The 25,423-nt window shown below is 44.8% G+C and overlaps 1 protein-coding gene across 4 annotated transcripts in view; it reads left to right on the top strand.

The window, feature by feature from the left end:
- The window catches only part of FHL2 (four and a half LIM domains 2), a 75,349-nt gene extending 54,800 nt beyond the window's left edge, over positions 1-20,549 (top strand). For all 4 annotated transcript variants that reach the window (XM_064371434.1, XM_012471490.2, XM_064371433.1 and 1 more), the window contains exons 3-6: positions 2,760-2,934; positions 10,702-10,871; positions 15,215-15,401; positions 19,944-20,549. In XM_064371434.1, the coding sequence (XP_064227504.1) occupies positions 2,760-2,934; positions 10,702-10,871; positions 15,215-15,401; positions 19,944-20,095 (684 nt within the window). In that variant the 3' untranslated portion in view covers positions 20,096-20,549. The remainder of the gene's footprint in view (positions 1-2,759; positions 2,935-10,701; positions 10,872-15,214; positions 15,402-19,943) is intronic.
- The last annotated feature ends 4,874 nt before the right edge of the window (positions 20,550-25,423 follow it).

Below are 25,423 nucleotides of genomic sequence, written 5' to 3'. Positions count from 1 at the left end.
TTCTTAAATTAGGCTGATTACTGTTTTGGGTGGATAGGGGTTCTAAAGGTTTGTTCAGTTTTATTCAAAGTCTAAACAAAGGCAATGCTGAGCCACATTTATTTAGGTACAAGATACATTCTCAAAAGTTCTGAGAGTTTGGTCATTTCTGGATTTTTTTTAATGGACACACACACATCTCCTCAAAGCTACCTGTTTTGAAAGCAAAAAGTCACACAGACCCGACCAGGATTTTGCCTGGGCTGGTTCAGTGGAAATAACTTTTGCATCAGGAGGACTTGAGCTCAAAGCCTGGCTTAGCTCTGTGCCAGGTATGTGACTGGGCAAGTTACGGAACTTCTCTGACCTTTAGTAATAACATTTACCTTGCGGGGCTGTGCCATGCCTGGAGCTCACAGACGGGGTCATGATGGTCATCAGTAGTGTTTCAGATGTCTTTTTGAAGCTGGGGCGTGTGCATGGAAAGAATGGAGACCATGCCTGCTCCCGAACGATGATGATGTCCCCGTGGACTGTGGGCTTTGCTGTTTCAGGAGTTTGCATGTGTAGACATCAACTCAAATCAAAACAATTTGTACGTAATTTCATTTGTCAAAATAACCAATAAAGCACAGGTGATTTTCCCCTCAGATTTCTTAAAATACGTTAAGCTAAAAATACAAAAGACAGGTTAGCACTTTGCCCCCAACTCCCAGTGCATATCCAGTTTGGATTCTCAAGGATGGAGAGGGCCTGGGCATTTCATCAAGCTCCCCCTGAGTTCCCCTGAGAGGCAGTGCCTACCTCACGGGACCCATGATACCCAGAGGTGCTGGGCTTAGACAAGAACTAATCCCACAGAAACAACGGCATTCAGTACAGCTTTACAGTCTCCCTCTGTCGCCCAGGCTGTGCAACCTCCACCTCCCAGGTTCAAGTTCTCCCACCTCAACTTCCCAAGTAGCTGGGACTATAGGCACACACCATCACGCCTGGTTAATTTTTGTATTTTTAGTAGGGATAGAGTTTCACCATGTTGGCCAGGCTGGTCTCAAACTCCTGACCTCAGGTGATCCACCCGCCTTGGCCTCCCAAAGACCTGGGATTACAGGCATGAGCCACCATGCCCGGCCTCATCTTTATTCTTTATCATCTTGCATCAGCAATAATCCTATTCCCAGATGTTCTAGGAAGCAAACTTGCAACAGGGATAGTGCGAGAGGGTGCCCCTCACAGAGGCCACAGTCATGACTGTCTTCATAGTGGCTCAGAGTTCACATTTTTTAAATTCCTTGAACTAAAACAAAATGTGCAAAGAGAACACCAAATGAAATAACTTTAGTTTGGTTTAGGGAAAACACACACACACACACACACACACACACACGGGAAGACAAAGAGATTTTAGCAAAAGAGAACTGTTCTAGTTTGGGTTCCGAGTTTAGTTGGTGTTTTAGGACTTTCTAATCAAGTCCAGGATCCATGTTTTCACATCCTACGCTCGGCATAACTCCAGCTTTGACTTTGGTTTCAGTAACAGAGACATCGTGGGCAGCTCTTCTGCAGGGCCATCGCATGAACAGCCCTCCCACGACCTGTTCAGGATACCTACCAACTGGAAGCCGGCCCAGGAAACTATGCAGAGCCTAAAATTCTGTTTCTGCCTCATTAATAAATGGATGATGATTTGGGAACACAAAGGCAGCAATAGAAAAATATCCTTTCTAAGATAAAGCTGGACATAAATAGATTGTTATTTTAATTTTGTATTGGCACTTTAAAAATGCTGTGTGTCATTTTTAAAAGGCAAATATGGAAGGTTCTCTTATTCCTCAGGCAAGATCAAGCCAAGTATGGAGTCGAGTTTTCTGTGGGGCTCCTTTCTCTATCTCATCTTTTACTCAAAAGCTTGTGTCTGTCTTCTCAGTGCTTCTCCCATCTGTGCCCAGTTTTTGTCTCACTTCTCCCACACTCACCCCCCTCCACTTCCACATCCTTACCTGTCCCCTCAGTCTGAGCACTTCACTCTCCTGTTGAAAAGCAGCTCACCACTGCCTTCAGGATCAACGGAAACTCTGTGCAGACATAAAAGGCAAAAAGGCAGTCACATGTCCCGGACCAGCCCGGCCAGGGGCCCTCCCACCTCGCCCTTGACCTGTGGTCCCTCCAGCCTGACATGCTTCCCGTCCCCAGATCTCCTGTCTGTGCTCTTTGTCTGCCTGAAATTCCCCTCCTCCCCAAGCTCACTGCCACCCACAGAAGTGGCACCCACATGAGCAGTCTCTCCTGACCCTCTCCCACCAAGCAGTCCTTGGACCTCCTCTGAACATCCTGACACCCAGAGCCTTTCTGCCATGTTGGTGACCACAACTTTCAACTGGGCAGAGCTCCCTCAGCCCAGGAGCTCCTCTTGCAGTCTGTTTCTCTGTCACTGCATGTGGTGTGAGACGCATTGATACGTGTTTATGTTTTCTGTTTCTCTTTCTTGCAGGCCATACCTGAGGGAAATCCCTTTGTTTTTTAGAAGCTTCTTTCACAGAGCCATGTGCCTGCATGCACATCTGTCTAACCTGTTGCTCTAAAATGCAGCAAGAGAGAAATAGACTGGTCTTGCTGATTTCAGCAGTTAGGTGGTCCTGGTGCGTGACTGTGGGTGGATTAGGGTGCCCCAGCCCTCCTTCATTCCTTGTTTGCTCTGCAGGTTCACAAGGGGCCCCTATGCTGTGGGTCCAAGCACTCCTGCCCTGCCTCTGATTGTGTTGTGTGGTCTGGCCCCACAGGACTTGTCCTACAAGGATCGGCACTGGCATGAAGCCTGTTTCCACTGCTCGCAGTGCAGAAGCTCTCTGGTGGACAAGCCCTTTGCTGCCAAGGAGGACCAGCTGCTCTGTACAGACTGCTATTCCAACGAGTACTCATCCAAATGCCAGGAATGCAAGAAGACCATCATGCCAGGTCAGGAGACACTCCTTTCTCATGCGTGAGCCAGTCTAGCTTTAGGCTTTGTGCAGGTTCCTCTGACCCCCTGGTTCACATCAACTTGCTTCCAGACACTCGTGTTGACTTTCCGGTTTGACCTTGAACTACAGAGGATTATTTAGAATTCTTATGAAGCAGGGACATACGGATTCTATCAAGGACAGGAATGGAATTTTTTGCTGTGCATATGGGGCAATGTTATGTAGCCAAATTATTATAGTAAGTGAATGGTAGGCATTCCCCTTAAAAATACATCTCTTGTATCAGCCCCCACTTTCCCACCACGATAGATACTTTCTCTTTTCTTCCCTTCCTGTTGAATTTGTACTTAGTCAGTCATTTCAGCAAGTGTGCATGGCGCCCTTGTGTGTCAGGCACTGGGCTGCAGCTGAGCGTTCATAGGGTGTGAGCCGAGGTGCACCTGGTCCTCTGCCCTTGTAGAGTTGGCGTTCTAGGCAGACAGTCAAAAGGGCACAGCCACAACTGGGCCAAGTGCCAAGGATGGCAATAAAGGTGCCTTGTGTGTTGATGGGTCTGTGACCCTTGTGGTTTCTGTGTGTGTGTGGTGGGGGGTGGGGGGGAGTTATTTGTTGTTGTTTTTTTCTTTTATGTGGGAGAGCAGAATCTTTTATTTTAAAAAGCAAAGCGGACAAAAATATATGGAATTTCAAAATACAGAAAGAAGCCTGGAGCAGTGCCTCAGGCCTGTAATCCCAACATTTTGGGAGGCCAAGGCAGGTGGATCACTTGAGGTCAGGAGTTTGAGACTAGCCTGGCCAACATGGTAAAACCCCGTCTCTACTAAAAATACAAAATTAGCCAGGTGTGATGGTGCACACCTGTAGTCTCAGCTACTCGGGAGGCTGTGGCAGGAGAATCTCTTGAGCCTGGGAGGCGGAGGTTGCAGTGAGTCGAGATTGCACCACTGCACTTTAGCCTGAGCGACGGAGACAGGGCGAGACCCTATCTCAAAACAAAAACAAAATACAGAATTTAAAAAGAAAATCTTGTTAGACTCATCTAGAAATGAGGGTGAGGGAGAATAAGTCAGAGAAGAGCCTAAGATGTTGACCCTGGGCAGCTGCGTGGTGGGCACAAGCATTGATGGTGGCTGGCGCAGAGGCTGTATGACCTGTGGTGTTTTCATATGACCAATGTAAGGATCACCGAAGGGCAGAGCTGCCAGAGTTAGTAACTAGAAATACAGAATAGTCAGTTATATGCTTGGGACCTATTTAATCCGGCATCCCGACCAGAGAGCCACACAAAGCCAGAAAGAACCTCTCTCCATGAGAATGTCTGCAGAAGGTGTGACCCTTGTGGAAAGCGGAATAGGATGAAGCAGACAGTAGATGGCTCAGTTAAGTGGGTAGCAAGCTGGTTGGAGACACACACTTCTGTGAGTAGATTGAGGATTCGGGGGAGATGTAACTTGAAACCAGTGCACGCAGGCTGAGCCCTCCCCATTTGGAGGCACGCAGAGAGATCCTGTAAAATGGGGTTCAGGTATGTAGGACGGGCACAAGCAAGACTCCAGGCAATGGCCAGGCCAGAACCTTCTAGCTTGAATAATTGATAACATCTGAGTGGTGGACACTTGGATGGTATCCATCCTCAAAACAGCCTGTTTTATCCTAGGAAGGTTTAGAACTAAGGGCAGACATATTAAGACTATGACCCAGGCCGGGCGCGGTGGCTCACGCCTGTAATCCTAGCACTTTGGGAGGCCGAGGTGGGTGGATCACCTGAGGTCAGGAGTTCAAGACCAGCCTGGCCATCATGGTGAAACCGCATCTTAAAAAAAAAAAAAAAGACTATTGCCCATGGTAATAACGTTGTGTTAAATTATCTGATAAAGTGTGTGAAGTTTAAGGAAAATTTGGTCTAAAGGGTAAAATTAACCTTGGGATTCCAATTTTAAATTATGCAATTGAATAAGTGACTTAGGCTTGCAATTTTACAATGAAATTTTCTTATACACTCTTTTGCCATTTTAAGATATCTTATGAGTCATCATATCTATAAGTGTGATTTATTTCAACAATTAAAGAACTTGAGGTTTGTTAGTTGAAGTACTTAAAAGGGATAGCAAATATACTGAATGCTAAAATGCAGTTTGTTTTTTTAGATTTCCTTTATCAACTTGTGTTTCTTACCATGCATTAAAATGCAGTTTTAAAGGAGTTCAGTTCACTATATTGATAAAGGAAACCAAACACAAGCAAAGGTCCCTTAAGAAGAGATTTTTAAAATTTATTATTTAGCCAATGCAATAGCAAGATGTGTAAGGAGGTCTGAAGCTGAGGGCTTTGAGTTTGTGGCCTCAGTAGATCAGATATTAATTTTTAAAACTAAGGCAGCCTTCTGCATCCGCCCATGTCCTACAGTAGCTGCACTCCCATGGGCACATGTGAGGAGAACAAAAGCCAAGAGACCATCTAGTGTTAAACTGTCACTGTAGCGGAAGATTCTGCCAAGCTACAGAGTTTCTGGATGTTTGTAGGATGTTGGATGTGGTGGCTCATGCCCGTAATCCCAGCACTTTGTGAGGCCAAGCCGGGTGGATCACAAGGTCAGGAGTTCAAGACCAGCCTGACTAACATGGTGAAACCCCATCTTTACTAAAAATACAAAAGTTAGCTGGGCATGGTGGTGGGCACCTATAGCCCCAGCTACTCGGGAGGCTGAGGCAGGAACATTGCTTGAACCCAGGAGGCTAAAGGAGGTTGCAGTGAGCTGAGATCACGCCATTGCACCCCAGCTTGAGCAACAGAGTGAGACTCCATCTTGGGGGAAAAAAAAAAAGATATGCAGGATAAGAAGTATTGGCCGGGTACGGTGGCTCATACCTATAATCCAGCACTTTGGGAGGCGGAGGTGGGTGGATCATGAGGTCAAGAGATTGAGACCATCCTGGCCAACATGGTGAAACCCCGTCTCTACTAAAATAGAAAAATTAGCTGGGCGTGGTGGCGTATACCTTTAGTCTCATATACTTGGGAGACTGAGGCAGGAGAATTGCTTGAACCTGGGAGATGGAGTTTGCAGTGAGCCGAGATTGCGCCACTGCACTCCAGCCTGGCTCAATGGCAACAAAGTGAGAGCAAGACTCTGTCTAAAAAAAAAAAAAAAGAAGTATCATTTTTAAAAAGGCAAGGAGATAATTTGACTTTTAATAAGATGGTTTCTTACTGCTACTACATTTCTCTGGTTAATACAACTCAAAAACAACTGTGACACACTATGGCAAGGAACAAAAATGCCCAGGCTGACACAGCCCTGTTGGCAGCTGTAAAGGAAGACAGCTGGAAGGGCTGCATGGTGACTTTAGATGGGGCAGCTCCAGGCAGGAAGGCCTCTTCCAAGATGCCCTGGATCCTGCAGAGGCTGGAAACTTGGGCCCCAGTGCTGTGCGACAGTGCGAAAGAGAACTGAAGCCAGTAGAAAGCCAGGCTGACCTGTGTCCTGCCCCACAGGAGTCACTGCAGAGACAGCACTCTCAGTAACACTAAGAACCACACATTAATTGAAAAACAAATTAAATCCTTACTAGTCTTCTGAACAAGGGCCCAAGGAAGCTTCCACTGGGGACTCTAGGGACTGTTTAAGACAAGGGGCGCAGTGGCTCACGCTTATAATCCCAGCACTTTGGGAGACTGAGGCGGGTGGATCACCTGAGGTCAGAAGTTTGAGACCAGCCTGACCAATATAGTGAAAACCCATCTTAAAAAAAAAAAAGACTTTAACCGTTAACACCAACCATGATATAAAAAGTATGCATATTTCTCCGATTTTGAATTTTTCACTGGTCTTGACTTTCTGTGTTAAGTTCTCCAGAAAGCAGAATGAATCGAAGATATATATATATACACACACACACACAGATATATATATATATATATATATATATATATATATAAATATATATATATATATATGGAGAGAGAAAAAGATTTATTTCAAGGGATTGGCTTATGTGACTGTGGAGGCCAATAAGTCTGGAATCTGTAGAACAAGCCAAGCAGTCTTGAGGTTCAGGAAGAGTTGATACTGTGGTTCTAAATGGTAACATTTGAATTCCATAGGGCAGCAGGCTGGAAACTCAGGCAGGGTTTCTCTATTGCAGTCTGCAGAAGAATTAGTTGCCCTTAGGGAAAGCTTAGTCTTTGCTCTTAAGACCTACTACCGATTAGACAAAGTCCTGCCCTGATGCGCAGGTAGTGTGCTGCACTTGAAGTCTACAGTTTAGATGTTAATCACATCCAAAAAACACCTTCACAGCAACAAGTAACCTGTTCTTTGACCAAACAACTGGGTACCATAGCCCAGCCACACTGACACATAAAATTAACTATCACACCTTCTCTTTCTCTTAATATTTACTGGGGAGGGAAAGAAAAGAAAAACATGATCAGGTAAGAAGTAAAAACCCAATGTTCCGTGAGAGGTAACCCGTACTGAATATTTGAGAATTAACTGGCCTCCAGTCTCTTGCACTAAGGAAAGAGGGAAGCTGGAATTCAGGCTCTGTGGTAAGAAATGCTATGTAGTAATAATAACAACACAGTCACAGCTACTAGCCCCTGAGCGCACACACAGGGGCCAGATGCTCTGCTGCTTTACAGAATCCCTTTGAATCTTCAGTGTCCCCTGAGTTGGATGTCTTCATCCCCATTTTACAGGTGCCTCTGCCAGAAGAAACGGACTGGGAACCAAAGGCAGGGCATCTAGAAGAATCCTGGTGAATGCAAACCAACCGACCACCACCAACAGAATACTGAATCAAAGCACTTGCTAGCCTTGGTTTGATTTTTAAATGTGCTAGAACCCATTCAAGATGAATATGGGTTATAGTATCAGTGCACAGCTTTCACAGTGAATTTATATTCATAGGACTAGTGAAAAACTCACCCACCAGCTCCACACCCCGACACAAGTCAGTTTCCTGATGATTAATCAGGAAACTGGAATACCATCAGAAACCCCAGTGCTGGGGTTTACCAGCTCTCACACCCCTGTTAGCAGACATTGCTTACAGATGCACCACAGCCTCAGAGCAGACTCCAGTAGGGATACTGTCTCCAACCCTGCAGCCAAATGTCTCGTTCCTCATTTGACTTTTTTTTGAGACAGGATTTCACTCAGGCTGGAGGGTAGTGGTATGATCACTGCTCACTGCAGCCTTGACCTCTCTGGCTCAAATCATCCTCCCACCTCAGCCTCCTACATATCTAGTACCACAGGTGCACACCACCACACCTGGCTAATTTTTTCTTTTTTTTTTTTTTTTTTGGTAGAGACAGGGACTCTCTATGTTGCCCAGGCTGGTGGCCAACTTCTGGGCTCAAGAGATCTCCCGCCTCAGCTTCCTGAAGTGCTAGGATGATAGGGCTGAGGCACTGCAGCCAGCCTCATTTGACTATTTGAATCAGATTAAGACATCCCTTCTTCAAGACTGCGCTTCTGTCTGCAAGAGACTTGGTTCAGTGTGCAACTGAGTTAGGAGAAGGAATGCTCCTGCCACCTGCAGGCGTTGCTGCATATGACCACGCAGGCCTGCGGCCACTGCTGTCACCATGCCTCATGAGCACGTGCCACATCCCTGAGGTGCTGGGAGCCCCTTGCATTCCCTGCACGTGCAGTTGGCTTTGCACTGGTGTTGATCTGATAAGACTTATTTCAGAACTCGCCATGCACGCTCTTGTGTGGGGTCTTAGTGAGAGTCATAATTGCACCATATTCATTGGCAAAATCCTTTGGCTTCTGGGCTGCTGCATCAGAATGAAAGAGATCCAAAGAGCAAGTGACAAAAGTATGCATGGAGACTGAAGAAAATCTTTGCAGAGCGTACATCAAAGTCTTTCCACTATTTTTACTTGAATTTCAATTGCTTCATGTAATGTTTGTTTTAGGATTCACTATCCCACAATTGAATTCCATAGATTGGACAGCTTAGTTTTGAATTTTAAGATCACTGCATGTCACCATCCCAAATTCCTTCTCACACATTGCCCCCAACACACACCCTGCATATTTCATATAATTCAAATGTCTGGTCTTGGAAGTACAGGAAACTGAGAACATGACCCTAAATAACAATCATGTGATAATTCTCAGCACATTCCTAATTACTGGAGGGCAGACATTTCCTGACCAACTTCCTAGCCAGCTAAAATACAACTCCTGACTTTGTCCTTGGGATCACAAGATTTTTGGGCTGAGAGCTACAGACTAGTCTGTAGACTCCTATAAGCCACCTGTGTTACCCCAGCTGCTTCCACCTGGTCTGGAGTAGGTGGTCCCCCTGTCGGCCTGATTCCCCATCACTCCCTAATCCCCAGTCGAAGTCACATGTATGATGCCGCAGTCCCCAGGGACTGGCAACATTTTTTCCATCAAAAACCAGACAAATATTTGGGGCTTTGTGGACCACATAGTCTGTCACAACTACTCACACAACGACTCTGCACACAGCTGCACTCTACTCTGCCATCTAGCGTGAAAGCAGATGTAAACAATGGAAGTAAATGAATGAGCACGGCTGTGTTCCAATAAAACTTTATTTGAAAAGCAGGCAGCAGTTTGGATTTGGTCCTTACACAGTGGCTGGGCCCCTCAGCTAGTCCGTGCATTTACAACACTTTCCTATTTCTTTGTCCATGATACTCATTTCCCCAGATCTTTCTCTACATTTGCTTTATACGAAGGGTACTTGTTTACATGCCTATCTGGAATCATCCCTTGCTGTAAACAGATACGCTTCTTTCTGGTAAACAAAAATGAAAAAAATATCAGTCAACAAACACGGAGCATTTGCAGTGATTCCAGCTTGGTGGTCACCGGGGGTGAGCCGTAAGTGTTTTTCTCTAGGGCTTCTCAGTTCACTTGGAGAAATGATAGAAACATCAAATGCTAATAGTTACTCAAAAGACAGTAGATGGCACAGGATTAGGCAGTTACTAAATGGGATGTACAAGTAATACATGTAGATTTCAGCCAGGCATGGTGGTGTGCACCTGTAGTTCCAGCTACTCAGGTTGAGGTAGGAGTTTCCCTGGAGCCCAGATGTTCAGGGCTGCAGTGAGCCAGGATCACACCGATGTACTCCAGCCTGGGTGACAGAGTGAGACCCTGTCACAAAAACAAAAAAAAATTACATGTAGGTTTTAATTATAGCATTTAGCACAGTGCCTAAAACTACCAAGATACATCACAACTTGGTTCAACAGCTAGTATGTAAAGTAAGTGTGTAGAGGCTGCTCACTGAATCAGGTTCAAGGTCCCAGGTTCATTCACACTCCAGCCCTTTCCATCCTGCTGCGAACCAGACGGGGTGTTCATTATGAGGTGTGCAGTAGGTGAATACGGTCCCTATACTTCAAAATTCATGCTCCATAGAAATTCATCGGAGCTATGCCACACTTCTCTTTATATTTTGCATTGCTGAGAGAGACTTAACTTTTTTTAGATTTAACATTCCTAACCACGATATTCAATAAATAAATGTTAAGTACCTAAAATGTACACGTGTTATTCTAGGAGCTGGGTGTACAGTAGTGAACCAAAAAACAGCACTGCCCTGTACAAAACGGAATTATCTCCGTTCAGAGGGGAGCCTTCGAGAGCTGGAATGACTTGCTCTGGTCACAAAAGTAGATGGCAGCAAGCTCTGAAGGTGGGGTGCTGGGACTCCATGCCCCTCTAACTGTACCTCTGCTGTGTTCCTCTTGACCCTGATGACAGGTACCCGCAAGATGGAGTACAAGGGCAACAGCTGGCACGAGACCTGCTTCATCTGCCACCGCTGCCAGCAGCCAATTGGAACCAAGAGTTTCATCCCCAAAGACAATCAGAATTTCTGTGTGCCCTGCTATGAGAAACAACACGCCATGCAGTGTGTTCAGTGCAAAAAGGTATCTCAGATTCCCCCTTGGCCCTTGCATGTTCTGGCCGGTTTGCCTCCACAGTCCATGTTTGTCAGTTCTCTTTCCAAAAACAAGGATACTTGTGGTACTTGAATGGCATAAGAGCTGTGCCTGTCCTGCCTTAACATTCTGAGCATTTATCTGTTGGGTCTGAGTTCCCATCCTTCTTTCAAACACGTCAACACTGTTGCATTCTGTGAGGAAGTCATTTAACCCTGATTTCTTCTAGACCATTTCTGAATATGTTTTCATGTTGATGATCTGATGTTAGAGGGAAGGGGAGCCACTATCCCAAAGCTGTCTTGTTCACTGCTCTCCATGAATAAAACAGGATAACTGCAAACGTGAGAGGGAGAGAAAGATGGAAGGAAGAGGGAGGAGAGGAAGGGAGGGAGCGAGGAGGAGAGAGAGTTGATGTGAGAAGAAAAGTAAAGGAGAGAAGGTCTGGCCACATGGATATGGGATAGATCATTTATTAAATGCATCTACTCTGGCCATCCATGGTGGCTCATGCCTGTAATCCTAGAACTGTGGGAGGCCAAGGCTGGTGGATCACCTAAGGTTAGGAGTTCAAGACCAGCCTGGGCAACATAGTGAAACCCCATGTCTACTAAAAATAAAAAATTTAGCCAGGCGTGATGGCACATGCCTGTAGTCCCAGCTACTCGGGAGGCTGAGGCAGGAGAATTGCTTGAACCCGGGAGGTATGTTGCAGTGAGCTGAGATTGCACCACTGTACTCACACCTGGGTGAGAGAGTGAGACTTTATCTCAAAAAATAAAAAAAAAAAACCTATCTACTCTATAATGTGTGGTTCCAGTCATGGCTCTGTTTGGGTTAAAGAAGGAAAGAGAACCGCACACCTGTAGGAAGCCGTCTCTCTCCTATCTGCCCTATTGCCCCCACCTGTACCCTTTAGGGTATAGCTTAGTTTTCTGCTGTGCCCGCTGGCTCTTACACACGCAGCATTGATTATGCTACAGCTTCCAGCATCTCTGTGCTGCTAGGATTTGCGCCAGCCTATGGAGTGGCACCCTCCCACTGCTCACTCGCCCTGGGCAGTGCCAGCTGTAGAACTCATTGCAGACTCTGTTTGCTCTCATCGTTTTATCCGCTCTGCTCACCCAGATTCTACTGTTTTGCCCTTGGGACCTCTACCCTTGCCTTTGGGCTGTGGAGAAACATCCCCTATACTGCTACCTGGGCGAGAATGTGCTCACCTTGCCCGCACCTTTTCTAAGTGCTGAGTATTCTTACCAATTTCCATTCAGCCTTTCTTTCTTGTTTCCTTCTGTCTTGTTTCCACTTGTTCTTTTTTATTTTTTATTTTTCAGACAGAATCTCACTCTGTCACCCAGGCTGGAGTGCAGTGGCATGATATTGGCTCACTGCAACCCCTGCCTCTCCGGTTCAGGCAATTTCTCCTGACTCAGCCTCCCAAGTAGCTGGAATTTCAGGTGCACGCCACCATGCCTAGCTGATTTCTTTGTATTTTTAATTGAGACAAGGTTTCACCATGTTGGCCAGGATGGTCTTGGAACTCCTGACCTCAGGTGATCAGCCCACCTTTGCCTCCCAAAGTGCTGGGATTACATGCGTGAGCCACTGTGCCCAGCCCCATTTGTTCATTACTGTTATTTTAAATTTTATTTCTCTTTATTTCCTCTTCTCTTATGCTACTGTTTATTTCTTTTTTTGAGCCAGTTTCACTCTGTCACCTGGGCTAGAGTACAATGGCACGATTTCAACTCACTGCAACCTCTGCCTCCCAGATTCAAGTGATTCTCCTGCTTCAGCCTCCTGTGTAGCTGGGATTAGAAGCAGGCACCACCACCACGCCTGGCTAATTTTTGTATTCTTTTTTAGTAGAGACGGGGTCTTACCATGTTGGCCAGACTGGTGCGAACTCCTGTTTTTTTCTTTATTCTTAGAGTGAGCTCTCATTCCTGCCTTTATTTTAGGAACTCTCTTCCCTGTTCTTCTCTTTATATTTTTATTTTGTTTTGTTTTTCTCATCAAGACCTAATGGAAGTTCATTTGAATTGCCCCTTCCTCTGTCATCTTTCCAACATGTGCTTTATTCATTTGCAGAAATGAAGGCAACACATCCTTCTGGGATACATGCCTTTGTGCACATGTTCATTAAATACACACACAAACATTCATGCCACAAGCATCCATTCCTCGATGTGAACTTGGCCCTCTCAGGCACTTAGGGATCTGATGCTGGACATGACACAGACACTAACTGTAGTTGAGGTGGAAGTACACTCCAGTGTCAATCCCGTCAGTAGTTACTGAGCAGTGTGCTGTGGCGGAGAAGAGCAGAGTGTGGAATGAAAGAACCTCAACTCATCTGAGGAGTGTGGGGTCAGGGTGGTGTTTAGGGAAGGAGTCTCTGAGAAAGTCATGCTCTGCTGAGAGGCATCGAGTTAGCTGATGTGGGTGGGAAGCATGGAATCCAGAGCAAGGGAGGACTCAGGATGTATGTTGCAGGCAGAGGAGGCGTCTTACACACACAGGCTGCTGCACCCACATGGATACGTTGCAACCAAGAGTGCTTTGTGTTCATTCCCTTGTGCGGTGGGATGAGTTACAGGAAGATGCTCTATGATTTATGGTTTAATGAAAAGAATACAAGATAGAAGGGAGTCCAGAATTCTAGCTCCTGCTTTGCCAGCTATGAATTCTTAGGCAAGTCACTTCTTAATTTTTCTGAGTCTCAGTTTACTCATCTATAAAATTCAGATAATATCTTTTTTTTTTTTTTGGAGTCTTGCTCTGTCGCCAGTTTGGAGTGCAGTGGTGCAATCTCGGCTCACTGCAACCTCCTCCTCCTGAGTTCAAGCGATTCTTCCACCTCAGCCTCTCAAGTATCTGGAACCACAGGTGCAGGCCACCATGCCCGGCTAATTTTTGGTTTTTTAGTAGAGACAGGGTTTCACCATGGCCAGGATGGTCTCGATCTCTTGACCTCGTGATCCGCCCGCCTCGGCCTCCCAAAGTGCTGGGATTACAGGTGTGAGCCACTGTGCCCGGCCTAAATTCAGATAACATCTTTCTTCACAAGCTTTATGTAAAGGCCAAAGGGTGATACTGAAGTGCTCAAAAAATGAAAAGCAAAAAAGTGTGACTGTGAGGAGCTTGCACTCCGTCTTCCATGGACTTCGTCTGCCAAGCTGAGGCCATACACTCTGATAGCTTCCTCAGCTCCACTGAGCACACATTTTTAAATAGAAAGAGAAGCAACATTTGGAGAGAAATTCCAGGTAAAATTGAGGTACTGATGGCCAGTTCCACCTCGTGTGGCTTTGCAGCGTCACCTCACAGATGTTCTAAGACCACAAGACAGGTGAGAATGACGGTATCAGGCTTATTTTTCCCAAAACTTCCAAGATGCCCATCTCTTCTTGTGGCATCAGCAGGTGCCAGTTCTGGCTGTCCTTTAAGCCTCTTCCTTCTTTCACCACGAGTAGCAGAGAGACAGGCTCATGAGCGGTGTTGGAGCGGTTACCACTTGCCAGGGTTTTTGTTTTGTTTTTGAGACAGAGTCTCACTCTGTTGCCTAGCCTGGAGTGCGGTGGTGTGATCTTGGCTCACTGCAACCTCCATTTCCAGGGTTCAAGAAACTTTCCTGCCTTAGCCTCATGAGTAGCTGGGACTACAGGCACGCCACCACACCCAGCTAATTTTTTGTATTTTTAGTAGAGACCGGGTTTTGCCATGTTGGCCAGGCTGGTCTCGAACTCCTGACCTCAAATGATCCACCTGCCTTGGCCTCCCAAAGTCCTGAGATTACAGGCATGAGCCATCGCACCTGCCCTGCCAGACTTCTTAGTAAGGACTCCTATCAACTTGCTCCTTTAACCTCATCACTCTCATTTCCTGGATGAGAAAACTGAGGTGCAGAGATCTTTATTATGACCTGCCCTCAGCCACAGGGCTGGTAAGGAGTAGGGTTAGAATTCAAACCTAGGTCTCCTTGATGCTGTCATCAATCCCGACCCCTCCACTGTGCTGCTTCCCTGCTCGGGAAGGTGGCAGTGCCACTGAAGCACCCTCCGCCTTAGATCCCTGGCATCCTTGGGAAGGGCTGAGGGCAACCCCCAAGCCCCAGTTGCACTAGTGGGAAAGCCAGGGCCTGTGACATTGGAGTGAAAGTGTGTGGTGAGGGTAACGGGTGACTGTGAAGTTTGTAAAGCAGTGTCTTGGTGACTTAACAAACCGGACGTTTTCTGGATGAGGATCTTGCATCGTCCAGTGGCAGTAGCTGAGACTGAAGTGTCTGCCAAGAAAAGAGGCCACACTGATTCTCCCCCTTGCCCCTGCAGCCCATCACCACGGGAGGGGTCACTTACCGGGAGCAGCCCTGGCACAAGGAGTGCTTCGTGTGCACCGCCTGCAGGAAGCAGCTGTGTGGGCAGCGCTTCACGGCTCGCGATGAGTTTGCCTACTGCCTGAACTGCTTCTGTGACTTGTATGCCAAGAAGTGTGCTGGCTGCACCAACCCCATCAGTGGTGAGTGTCCCGGGGTCCCCACTTCAAAGAGCAATTGGAAGGTTGAGCAAGGCCTAGCATTTTAGCATGTGACACCCTGTCTGTATCCCTGAACTCCCCAGACCTCCCTAAGGCTCTGGACACAGCAGACTTTTCTGCCTATCTGCTTTCCTCTCCTCGGGGCACTGGCTATGCTTCAGCAAGTAATGATTACTTCCTCTGCAGCCCACCTGATCACTTAAAACCATATGGCCAATGCTCTGGTTTACAGTTTCTGCTTTGGGTTGGATTATCTCTAAAACTGCAGTCTGTGAGCCTGTGACGCCACAATAAAAATGGACACAGCCCTTTTCAGGCTTAGCAGCTGTGCTGTGCTCTTAGAAGTGTCCCCTAGCATCTTAGTGGGATGGTTGTATTCCAGAGCATCTTAGTGGGAAATTTCTGCCACAAGGCCATAGCTATATGAGGGCAGAGGGTACGTTCTAAGGAGTTTTTCATATTGTATTCCCGAAAAGAATCTGGCTAAGAGAGAGCCGAAAATCTGGCTGGCTGGCAGACCAGGCTTCTGGACTAGACTATTAAGCAGGCTGGAGAAATTCAGTGTAGAGAACAGATGATGTCACACTAAAGTCCTTTAAAAGGTTACCACATATTGCTACACAAATTAGTGACTGGGTGGGGAGAGAAAAGTGTGTATTCTACAATAACACAGAAGTTTATGATGTGGACTTTCCAATCCCATTGCATTTAGTTGACTGGCTCATCCCTATCAAAGGAAGGTGGCAGACACATGGAGTACCTGGTGGCCTAGCTTTTCTATGTGGCTTTGCAGCGTAATTACACAAACACGTCTATGCACCCCCTGTGTGCTTGTCCTTGACTTTCTTTTCCCTCAGGCCTAGAACCAAGTTCACTGAACTCAGCTAACTCACCTTCCCAGGTCACTAAAACAGTTGTCTCATGTATAATCCAGAGCTCATTACATTTCCATGTGAAATTAAAATATGAAGAAAAATCATAGTATTTACACTTTACCTATGTTAAAATACCTGTTTCCGGTCATTTATATACCGGATTTCCCTTGGAATCATTTGGGGGAAAATAAATGCAGTCTTTTGCCAGAACATAATCATTTTTAATACTGTTTTCAGCAGTAACTGCTGTTGAGGTAAATGTTTAAAAGATTAATTTTTATAAAGTTATATAATCTACATAAAAGCACTTTTAAATGTAAAATGTTAGATATGGATGTGAATTTTGGTTATTGTCACACTGAGAAAAAGCACTAGGAGAAATAAAATAAGAAATTTTCCTCTAAAACAGGAGAGCTGATTCTGAAAAGCAGAGACTAATGTTTAGGAACATATGGAGCAACTTTGAAATACAGCTGTATTAATCTGTTCTCATGCTGCAAATAAAGACATCCCTGGAACTGGGTAATTTATGAAGGAAATAGGTTTAATTGACTCACAGTTCAGCTTGACTGGGGAGGTCTCAGGAAACTTATGGTGGAAGGGGAAGCAAACATGTCCTTTTTCACATGGCGGCAGCAAGGAGAAGTGCTGAGCAAAAGTGGGGAAAGCCCCTTATAAAACCATCAGATCTCGTGAGAACTCAGTATCACGAGAACAGCATGAGGGTAATTGCCCCCGTGATTAAATCATCTCCCACCAGGTCCCTCCCACAACTCGTGGGGATTATGGGAACTACAATTCAAGAAGAGATTTGGGTGCGGACACAGCCGATCATATCATCAATTAAAATATTAGAAATTTCCAAAGAAATGTACAAGACTGATTGTTTAGATTAAGCTTCTAACAGGTCTTTACTACTTTTTCTCTTCAACAAAATTTAAATTTTTTTTTTTTTTGAGACAGAGTCTCACTCTGTCACCAGACACCAGGCTGGAGTGCAGTGGCGCAATCTCTGCTCACTGCAATCTCCGCCTCCTGGGTTCAAGCAATTCTCCTCCTGCCTGAGCCTCCCAAGTAGCTGAGACTACAGGTGCGCACCACCACGCCCAGCTAATTTTTGTATTTTTTAGTAGAGACGGGGTTTCACCATGTTGGTCAGGATGGTCTCAATCTCTTGACCTCGTGATCCGCCCGCTTCTGCCTCCCAAAGTGCTGGGATTACAGGGGTGAGCCACTGCGCCTGCCAAAATTTAAATTTTTAAAAATAAATTGGATGTTGACATTTTCCAACTTGTTATGTGCAGTGATGCTTCACATAAATATAGTTGATCCTCATGATTCCCAGAGTCTGAACTTGCAAATTTGCCTACCCACTAAAATTGATTTGTAACCCCAGTTTAATACTCATGGTGATCAGATATGCATAGAACAGTGACAAACTTGAATTGTCTGTTGCAAACATTCCCAGCTGTAGGTGAACAAGGTGACACTCTGCCTTCTAGTTTCAGCTCTCAGTCTGTCAATAAGAGTCCTTTTCATAGTCTACATAGTGATACTTTTTTGAATTTTTGTGGGCAGTTCTGCTGTTTAAATGGCCTCCAAGTAAAGTTCTGTCTAGTGTCCCTAAGTGCAAGAAGGCTGTGATGTGCCTTACAAAGAAAAATACATGTTAGATAAGCTTCATTTAAGCATGAATAGTGCTGTTGGTCATAAGTTCAATGTTCATGAATCAGCAATATATATTAAATAAGGAATCTTTAAACAGAAACATACACACAAAGCAACATTTTGTATTGATGAGTTGATGAAAATCTTGTGACCAGAGGCTTACAGGAACCTAACCCTGTTTTTCTCATAGGAGCAATGGTTCAGTATTTGCTAATTCAGTGTGCACAGGAACATTATGGAACATAGCTTCCAGGAATAAGCGGAATTGACTGTATATACATCTTCCCTTTAAGAAGAGTCATCCCCCTGGGGCTATCCTTGGCTCTCTTTTCTATAACTTGCTCCATTTGCTGGCATTTCGGGCAAAAGAAGAGTTTCTAAAAGACTTTCAACCTGGGACAACTACCCTGCTTGTCTTCTGTCACTAACACCTTTACTTCCCCCCTCTGCCAGTGTTCCTCCTTGCCTCTAGTTATATGTTGTAGCAGGACTTATCAGAAGTGAGAGGAAGGAGAAACGTGGAATGGTAGAAATGCCAAGGGAGCTCCTTCCTGGTGTAGCTAACTTAGAGTGATCAATAAACTGAGAAGAAAAACACCCACTTTCCAAACCCCAGAAGCCTCTCTTCCTAAGTCAAGTGAAAGTATTGCCTTACTTTCCAATACTTGGCTGCACATTGGAAACACCTGGGTGCTTTAGAAATGACTGGTGCTTGGATCATGATTTAATCAATGTGAACTGTGACTTAAGGCATGGGGCTTTTCAAAAGCTTCCCAGATAATTCAGGTATGCAGAAAAGTTGGGACAACTTACTTAAACCATGGTTGGGTTCTGCTGCAGTGCTGGCCAGTGAGTGCTGTGATTTGTGGGTCTTCCATAGCCCTTAGGTGTCTAGAATTGGTAAAGGCAATTGATATTCTATTTGATGTAACTGTTGTTAAAGCTGTAAGATATTTGGGAAAAGAGAGTTGAAAAGTTTTGCCGGTAAGTAGTCTGGTAGCAGCGGCAGTGAGATACTAGAAAAGGCACAGAAACTTGCACTAAAAGGCCTGGGTTTAGGTCCTAGCCCTGTTCCCTGACTTGCTGAGGAGGGTTATGTCTGAGATCTCCCCATGTGCAAGAATTTAATGCCAAACACCAGCCTAGACAATTAAGTTATAATAGGAACTGTTTGATAAATTACTGACTCCTCATGTAAGTCGGAGACCCCAGACTATTAGAAATGGAGTCATCAGGGTGGCTACTTTGTACTTAATAAGGTTGACGGAACCATTATTTCTGGAAAGAACTCTTTGTAATTGGAGTTCATGACCCAAATATCGCCAGATCAATCACAATCCTGAGATAAGCCCATGTATTTGAATCTTTTCTATTTCAGAGTTGTCACCTTCAGTAGAAACCAACTATTATTATAATCAGGGACCAATGTACCTTAAGTATTTGATTCTATTCTATCTGTCTGTAGCTTTCTGAGGATCTTCCCTCTGCAACAATATCCCTCTCGCCTCGTTCCCGCCCACATCCCACTTTATCTATGAGGCCTTTCCTGGCCATCCTAGAGAGGATTAATCTTTTCCTCTTCTGCACTCCCTTCAGCGCTTCAGTCATTAAGTCACAAAAATTTGAGCACCGGGCGACATGAGGCACCTAGTGAAGGCATAGAGAAATCTGCTCCCTGTTCTCACAGAGTTTCATTTTGTGGGAAAACACAACAAATACACAGAGTCAGCATTCTTTTATGGCACCTATCACATCGTTTTGGAACCAGTTTATGTATCTCTTCTGATATTCACAAGCTCCTCCGGGCTGTGCATAGAATCTGATTTATATATAGATTCCCAGCACCCAGTCACTACAAACTCACACTATCCATATTACACAATCCAAAGTTTGAAATGGATCAAACCAGAATTCCTTCTTCAGTCCCAGTTGTCTGACTCTAACTAGTTCTTCATCCAGTATTATTTCTCTCCGTTAACAGGACTTGGCGGCACAAAATACATCTCCTTTGAGGAACGGCAGTGGCATAATGACTGCTTTAACTGTAAGAAGTGCTCCCTCTCACTGGTAGGGCGTGGCTTCCTCACAGAGAGGGACGACATCCTGTGCCCCGACTGCGGGAAAGACATCTGAAGTCAACACAGAGAAGTTGCTGCCTGTGATCTCACACATAGATTTATACATTTTCTTTCTCAACCAGGCAGTCTTGCCTTCTGGTTTCTTCCAGCCACATCGAGACTTTCTTCTTGTGCTTTTCAGAGATACTCACGTTTGCTTAAACCCTTTAGTGCTTTGTGCTAGTTCAGTCCCAGGGAAAGAGAAAACTCTCCATAGGCCCTAGTTGGGAAGATGGTGTGAAATTTTTGTAATCGGAGGCACACCCAAATGTAAAAATCCTTTTGAATGATGTCTTTATAAATCTGTCTCTCACTGCCTATTTAAGTGCAATTAATATATGTCACAAATTCAAAAGTTTTCTAAACTCAGTAAGATAATGACCAGTGGGTATTTACAGTTCTGTAACTTCCTGTTGTGTCAAGCCTAAAGTAAGATTGTGTGACTTACAATAAAGTTATTCAGAACAAAATCTTTTGCCAGGCACAGTGTGTGAAATAATTTAAAAGTTGAGATTTGGCCGGGAGCAGTGGCTCAAGCCTGTAATCCCAGCACTTTGGGAGGCCAAGGCAGGCAGATCACTTGAGATTGGGAGTTCGAGACCAGCCTGACCAACATGGAGAAACCCCATCTCTACTAAAAATACAAAATTAGCTGGGAATGGTGGCTTATGCCTATAGTCCCAGCTACTCAGGAGGCTGAGGCAGGAGAATTGCTTGAACCCAGGAGGTGGAGGTTGCAGTAAGCCGAGATTGCACCATTGCACTCCAGCTTGGGCAACAAGAGCAAAACTGTCTCAAAAAAAAAAAAAGATTGAGGCTGTGAGTGTAAGTAACACTTTATTGCATGGTCCCATGGTCACTGTATGAAGTGCAGTTCCAATGGCCTGGGGCAGTGCCAACTGGAATAGAATCACACCCTTTATTTAAAGGAAGCCTTCAGTCAGCACTAAGCACCTCTTCCTTGCTACCTTCTCTCTCTTCCCCTACTCTTTCTCTTGGAATGTAATCCCCTGCATTTGATGCAGTAACATAAACTCCTGGCAGTGAAGCCAATTTTGAGGTCACTTTTCTTGGCAGAGCTTATCGGCTCTGTCCCAGTGTTATGGATCCATATCTTAAACCATCTTCCATAAAGTGAAGGATTGCATAAGGACATCAGCAGCTTGGGGCCAGAGATGACATCCTGTTCATCTTTATGTTCTCAACACCCTAGCAATTGAGGGCACACTGGGAGCCTTCAGTGTTTCTGAAAAGGGGAGTAAAGCAGGAAAGACACAGTCATTACAGTAAAAATAATATCCTGAGCTCCTAGTGTGGCAGTATCCTGTAAAATAATCTCAGCAGAATACAGTTGGAAAGCACCAAGCCAAAATATGAGATAAAGAGAGTGCATTATTGCAGTTCTCTTTAGAATGGGAGCATTAGTGACCTTTTTGTCCTTGGTTTTCTAAGACAACGCAATATAATAAAATGATACACTGAGCAACAGAAAAAATTTGGTGGAAATCAAGTCTGATATAGGCTGAGCATAAGTGAAATCAGTTTTTTAATCTGAGTGGTAGTCACTGTTAGGATGTTTTTTTTTTTTTTTTTGAGACGGAGTCTCGCTCTTGTTACCCAGGCTGGAGTGCAATGGCGCGATCTCGGCTCACCGCAACCTCCGCCTCCTGGGTTCAGGCAATTCTCCTGCCTCAGCCTCCTGAGTAGCTGGGATTATAGGCACGCGCCACCGTGCCCAGCTAATTTTTTTGTATTAATAGAGACGGGGTTTCACAATGTTGACCAGGATGGTCTCGATCTCTCGACCTCGTGATCCACCCGCCTCGGCCTCCCAAAGTGCTGGGATTACAGGCTTGAGCCACCGCGCCCGGCCAGGATGTTTAATAATGTCTGGAATGATGCTTTTGGATTCATAGTTGATTTGAGGTTTTACTTAAAAAGAATAATTTCATCCCTTATTAATTGTTTTGCTGTTTTCTACTTCATAATATAAAAGTAAAAGCATTCCAAATTTCATTTTGGAGCATCTTACTCATTCCTCATTAAAACCATAGACTCTCCCAACCTTAGATTACCCACTCTAAAATTAATGGTGAGGGGGAGTTGCACTTCTAGTAAATAGCTCCAACTGGACTAATTTTCCCCCAAATCAGCAATCATTCTGGACAAAATATTTTTCTAATTGCTGAGAACACTGGAGCATGATCCAAAGCAGGCAGGCACTGGACGGGGTAGACACTTAGAAGAAGAGAACGACACTGGCTGATTTTCCTATTTTGGTCTTTTATCCAAGGGCAGGCCCAGCCGGGCCTCTAAAACTCTATTAGGAAACATGTAGTCATACTGGCCTGAGGAACAAAAGGCCAGAGTTTAGGACAAACAGCCTTTGGAAAGTGAGGAAAAAAATCCTGAAAAGGAGAGCCCCAAGTTCATTGTATGAACTTAGAAATTTCTCAACTGGGTATACTTAGGCCAGACTCGAAGCAGCCCAGCCAAGGCTAAAAGCAGTGACTGACAGGACTTTAGGGACAGTAGTGGGCAGGGCTCAGCTGACCAACTCTCTTCCTATGGAAAAAAATTACTTCATATCAACCATACCACACAAATTCTCTGAATACAACAAATAAACATTCACTCAGGAAAATCCACTATTAAAAGTCTTAGTAGAACAGTGAGTCTGTGGCATTTGAGCCACAACCTCCTTCCATCCCATCCCCACTCCCAGCTGCATGTGACAAACTACTCTGGACCAATGCTGCCAAAAAAAAGGAGTCTCTCTTCCCCCAGCTACCCTGGCCTAGGGCTCTGCCCCAGGTGTGACAGGCTGAAAATCCTGGAGCTCCAATTGCCCCTACCCTAGCCTGCTTAGTGCAGAGGCTCCTCATTGGAAGGGGCAATCTGAGAAGACCAGGGGCTACCAACCCATTCACAGAGAAGGGGTGCTACTCCCCAAGAAGCAGGCTGCTGTCCAGCCCCCAAGGGAGAGCCAGGCTCTGAGATTGGTACCTCAGCCGTTCTGCCCAAGGGGGCTGGTATTTGGTATGGAGAACTGAGAAATCTGTGCCTAAGGGGATTGTCAAAAACAATAAGAGATCTTGCCAGTGAGCCATTAAGGAGGGGGCTGGTAACTCCATGCTACATAGCAAAAAGCAAAATACAGACCAGCCAGAAGTTTAACACAGAAAACTAGAGAAAGAGATAGCCAAGAAGGGCCTTCCTGAACTCTCGTTTATCCTTGAGGGTTGGGAAGTATGTATGGTCTGGGCTATATTCACTCAGGAGCAATCAGAGTGGGATGTGAAACAAACTTGGCATACATAGATCAAACAGTAAAGAGCAGAAATCGTATTAGCTCAAAGTGCTTAAGCAAAACCTCTGACCAAATACTGGCTGAATATATAAACATGTTTGTTCAAAGAACTAAAGGAAATCATATTTAAAGGATTAAAGAAAGGCAAGAGAACAATTACAGTTAGTCTTCCATATCCATGGGCTCCTCATCTGTGGATTCAGCCAACTGTGGATCAAAAGTATTCAGGGAAAAATAAAAGAGTCCACACAGTTTCAAAAAGCAAAACTTGAATTTTCCACATGCTGAGTACTATATTGAATCCATGCAAATAAAGCGATGTGTAGGCATTGTATTAGGTATTAGTATAAGTAATCCAGAGATGATTTAAATTATACAGGCAAATTCGATGCCATTTTATATAAGAGACTTGAGCATCCATGGAGTTTGGTATTTGCAGGGTGTTCTGGAACTAATCACCCACAGATACCAAGAGATGACTGTAGTCACCAAACAAACCAATAAAGATATAAAAATTATTTTTAATAAATCAAATGGAATTCTGAAGTTGAAAAGTATACTAAGTGAAATGAAAAATTCACTAGAGGGGCTCAATAGTAGATTTGAGTTGGGAGAAGAAAATCGGTTAACTTGAAGATGTAACAACAGAAATTATACAGTCTGAAAAACAGAGAAAAACAAGAGAAGAGAAATGAGAAATGTAAGAAATCATTAAGCATACCAACATATGTGTAATGGAAGGACTAGAAGGCTAGGAGAGAGAAAAAAGAGGAGTAAATATTTTTCAGAGTTAACGACTAGCTAGGTGCAGTGTCACGTGCCTGTCGTCCTAGCTACTCAGGAAGCTGAGGTGGGAGGATTGCTTGAGTCTAGGAGTTTGAGGCTGCAGTATAAGAAAACAGTACCTGTGAACAGCCACTGCCCTCCAGCCTGCACAATATAGTGAGACCCTCTTAAAAAAGAAAAAGAAAAAAAAAAGTGGCTGAAAAAGTCTCCAAATTTGATGAAAAATATGAATCTACATATTCAAGAAGCTCAATAAACTCAAAGTAGGATAAATGCAGAGAACCCACCCAGACACATCACATTCAAAATGCTGAATGCCAAAAATAATGAGGAAATTCTGGTTAGATGTAAAATAACATAGCTATATGATTAAGACTTTTTATTAAATTAGGAAATTAAACACCTATACAGAAGTACACAAAACAAATGTTAACAGGCAAAACTAAACCATTCTGTATTATGAATTGTAAACTACAGTCCCTGGGCTAAATCCTGCCCACTGCCTGTTTTCTTTCTTATTTATTTATCTATTTATTTTTGAGACAGGATCTCACTCTGTTGCCCAGGCTGGAGTGCAGTGGCATGATCACAGCTCACTGTAAGCTTGAACTTCTGGGCTCAAGTGATCTTCTCACCTCAGCCTCTCAAGTAGCTGGGACTACAGGCGCGCACCACCATGCCCAGCTGTGTGTGTGTGTGTGTGTGTGTGTGTGTGTGTGTGTGTGTGTGTGTGTGGTGGTGCCATTTTTTCTCCACAGTCTTATAGGTATTTTATAAAAATATAAATATGGGTAGTACACTCTGTTGCCTTCACAACGCTGGATACATCGTCCTTTAAAATTGGGTTTATAACCAAGATTCAAAAAATACACCTAAAACTTGGCTTAAAATATGTTAATATTTTATATTGTCATAAATGTTATGACATTTAATTGTGGCAAATCCATTTACTTTTTTTAAAAAGTGTGCAACCGTTAACTATGATAGAACGCACTAGAAAAGGTAAGGAACGTCCCCTTCAGCCCTTCCCCGCCCCCGTGTCCTCGCCACCCTCCAGCGCCAGCAAGCTTCCAGGATCCCGGGAAACTGCAAAACAGGCCGGTTTTGGGGGTGGTGGCCTCATCCAGGAGGGGCGGGGGAGAGACGCCCTGGGGCTTCCAAAACTCACGATTGGCGGGGCGGGAACAGGACAGGGTCGGGGGTAGACGTGGGGAGAAGGGAAGCGGAGAGAGGGGAGAGCCTCTCGGA

Source organism: Aotus nancymaae, unplaced genomic scaffold (genome assembly GCF_030222135.1).
Source record: "Aotus nancymaae isolate 86718 unplaced genomic scaffold, 86718_ANA_hifiasm-v0.15.2.pri h1tg000131l, whole genome shotgun sequence".
Classification (NCBI taxonomy): domain Eukaryota; kingdom Metazoa; phylum Chordata; class Mammalia; order Primates; family Aotidae; genus Aotus; species Aotus nancymaae.
Note: the sequence above shows the minus strand (reverse complement) of the source record. Positions and strands in the feature narration are given on the sequence as shown.